Source organism: Protopterus annectens, chromosome 10.part0 (assembly GCF_019279795.1).
Source record: "Protopterus annectens isolate FY-2018-M chromosome 10.part0, PAN1.0, whole genome shotgun sequence".
NCBI lineage: Eukaryota > Metazoa > Chordata > Ceratodontiformes > Protopteridae > Protopterus > Protopterus annectens.
In genome coordinates, this window is record NC_056744.1 from 1,555,123,684 (window position 1) to 1,555,125,630 (window position 1,947).

At 35.6% G+C, this 1,947-nt stretch overlaps 1 protein-coding gene across 1 annotated transcript in view; it reads right to left on the bottom strand.

The window, feature by feature from the left end:
• LOC122812855 (nuclear factor 7, ovary-like) overlaps positions 1 to 1,617 on the bottom strand; it is an 88,343-nt gene extending 86,726 nt beyond the window's left edge. The window contains exon 1 of the mRNA XM_044084896.1: positions 1,136 to 1,617. Coding sequence (XP_043940831.1) covers positions 1,136 to 1,537 — 402 coding nt within the window. The 5' untranslated portion in view covers positions 1,538 to 1,617. The remainder of the gene's footprint in view (positions 1 to 1,135) is intronic.
• Between the last annotated feature and the right edge of the window lie 330 nt (positions 1,618 to 1,947).

Consider the following 1,947-nt stretch of genomic DNA (forward strand, 5'->3'; position numbering starts at 1 on the left):
TCTGCATTCAATCATGACTTATCATTTAAAAGAGGTCTCCCTGAGCAGTTTATGATTATAAACTGGAAATGGCAAAATCTTGCTCCGTGAGCATTTGTCAAGTTTTCCTTCCATTTTTTTCTTGTACAAACACACACAACAGTACCCTTTCCCGTTATACTGTGAAGGCCAGTTAAAGTTTTATGTTTACTACTAAAAGTTTGCTTTAGTTCTAGGCTAATTAGGTTAGATTTTATTCATACTCATTAGAAAAGTACACGGCAGTATCAGCAAAAAAGGCACACTAAGTATTTTTTAGCTTGTTCCAAAGTTCAGGTTGTTCAGTACCACATCATAAGCCTCAAGTGCACCCTCCACACTCATACACATGCAATAGCATTAATGTCCATTATTTTATACAGATGTTAAAAAGTGGCATGGCAATTTTTAAGTTAGTTAAGACTACACACAAGGTTTACATGTTCCATAGTTTACTTTTAAATTTCAAAGCCAAAGTCCCCAGTTCAAGAAACACTATATTCATCAGTAGACAGCAATGGCCCAGACCAAAGGCTTACAACTATTTCTTTCCTTGTTGCAAGAGATTTGTGCTCATTTAAAACTTTCCAACAAGCAGTAGAGTTTCGTCTAACTTTAAAGGCACTGGCCTCATTATATGTTGGTTGGTTTTCTGTTCTTCGAGATTAGATGATAAAAATACCATTGAAGCCATTAAATTGCTAACTATTAAGCAAATTTATATGTGGTTCATGCTCAGTTTTCATTTTTTTTTTTTAATAAAAAATTCCTTCCACATTAAAAAGATAATGGGGACCAATAATGGGGACCATGTGTGCATGTGCACAGGGAGAGAATTCATTTCATATCATCCCTCACCATGCAGACTATTTTGATCCATATCAAGCTTAGTACCTCCATTTTGTTGCTTGGGTATATGTATATTTTTTGTGAGTCCATGTGTGTAGGGTGGTTACATATCTAGAGGACTCAAAAAAAAATAAAGTATAAAAGGGAAAGTAATGTTAGAATTTTGTGTTACCATCTCTAGGCATCTGGATCTGAAACAAAGCACTTTCCTGAAATTGTAACATGGTACTGCTTAGAAACTAAGGTTAATTTTCTAGAAAGTACATACCTTGTACACCTCTGCAGCTTCTGAGAGTGGCATAAAAAGGTGGCCAAAATGAGGTAGAGAGTGCTTACAGGAGGAACAGACTAGTAACTCATCATCCTTACAAAACATTGTCAGTTTTTCCTTGTGCTCTTTACAGAATGTGGTCATCCCTTGCTCCAGACACAGCTTTTGAGCTTTCTGTACCATAGCATCCAGCAGACGGTTGGCAGTATACTTCTTGACTGGAAACCACTTTCGACATTCTGGGCAAGTCAGACTTGATTTATTTTTCCAGGCCTGTTCGATACAAATCTGGCAGTAATTGTGGCCACACTCTAGAATTACAGGATTTTGAAACATCTCCAAACAAACAGGGCATGTTAGCTCTTCAGTATAATCTCCAACAAACTTGTTAGATGCCATTGCAGGAAACAAAGAAATATTAACCTCACCTATTATCCAGCAGATACACAAACAAGAAATCAACTTCTGTGCTGCACTCATTTGTATTAAAGTGATCACTTTCTAATCACTTCAAGGTGGTTGCCAATTAACTTGGGAGGGCAGTATTTAAGAGCAAACACCCATTTCTCAGAATTCATGCTTTACATTTTATGTGTTTTATATTATGCACCCTTAAATGTTTGAATCAAAAATAGATTATTAGAAATGGAAAGGGACTAGAGATGTTAACCAAAACTATTAAAACATGTCTGTGCAACCACAGTTATTTCTGTTTGGGTATATTTTATTGCAGGCACATTGCTATTCTAGATTTAGCAGATGCATTTTGTTCCTGTAAAAATATTTTTCAGTTATATATAATATGAAAA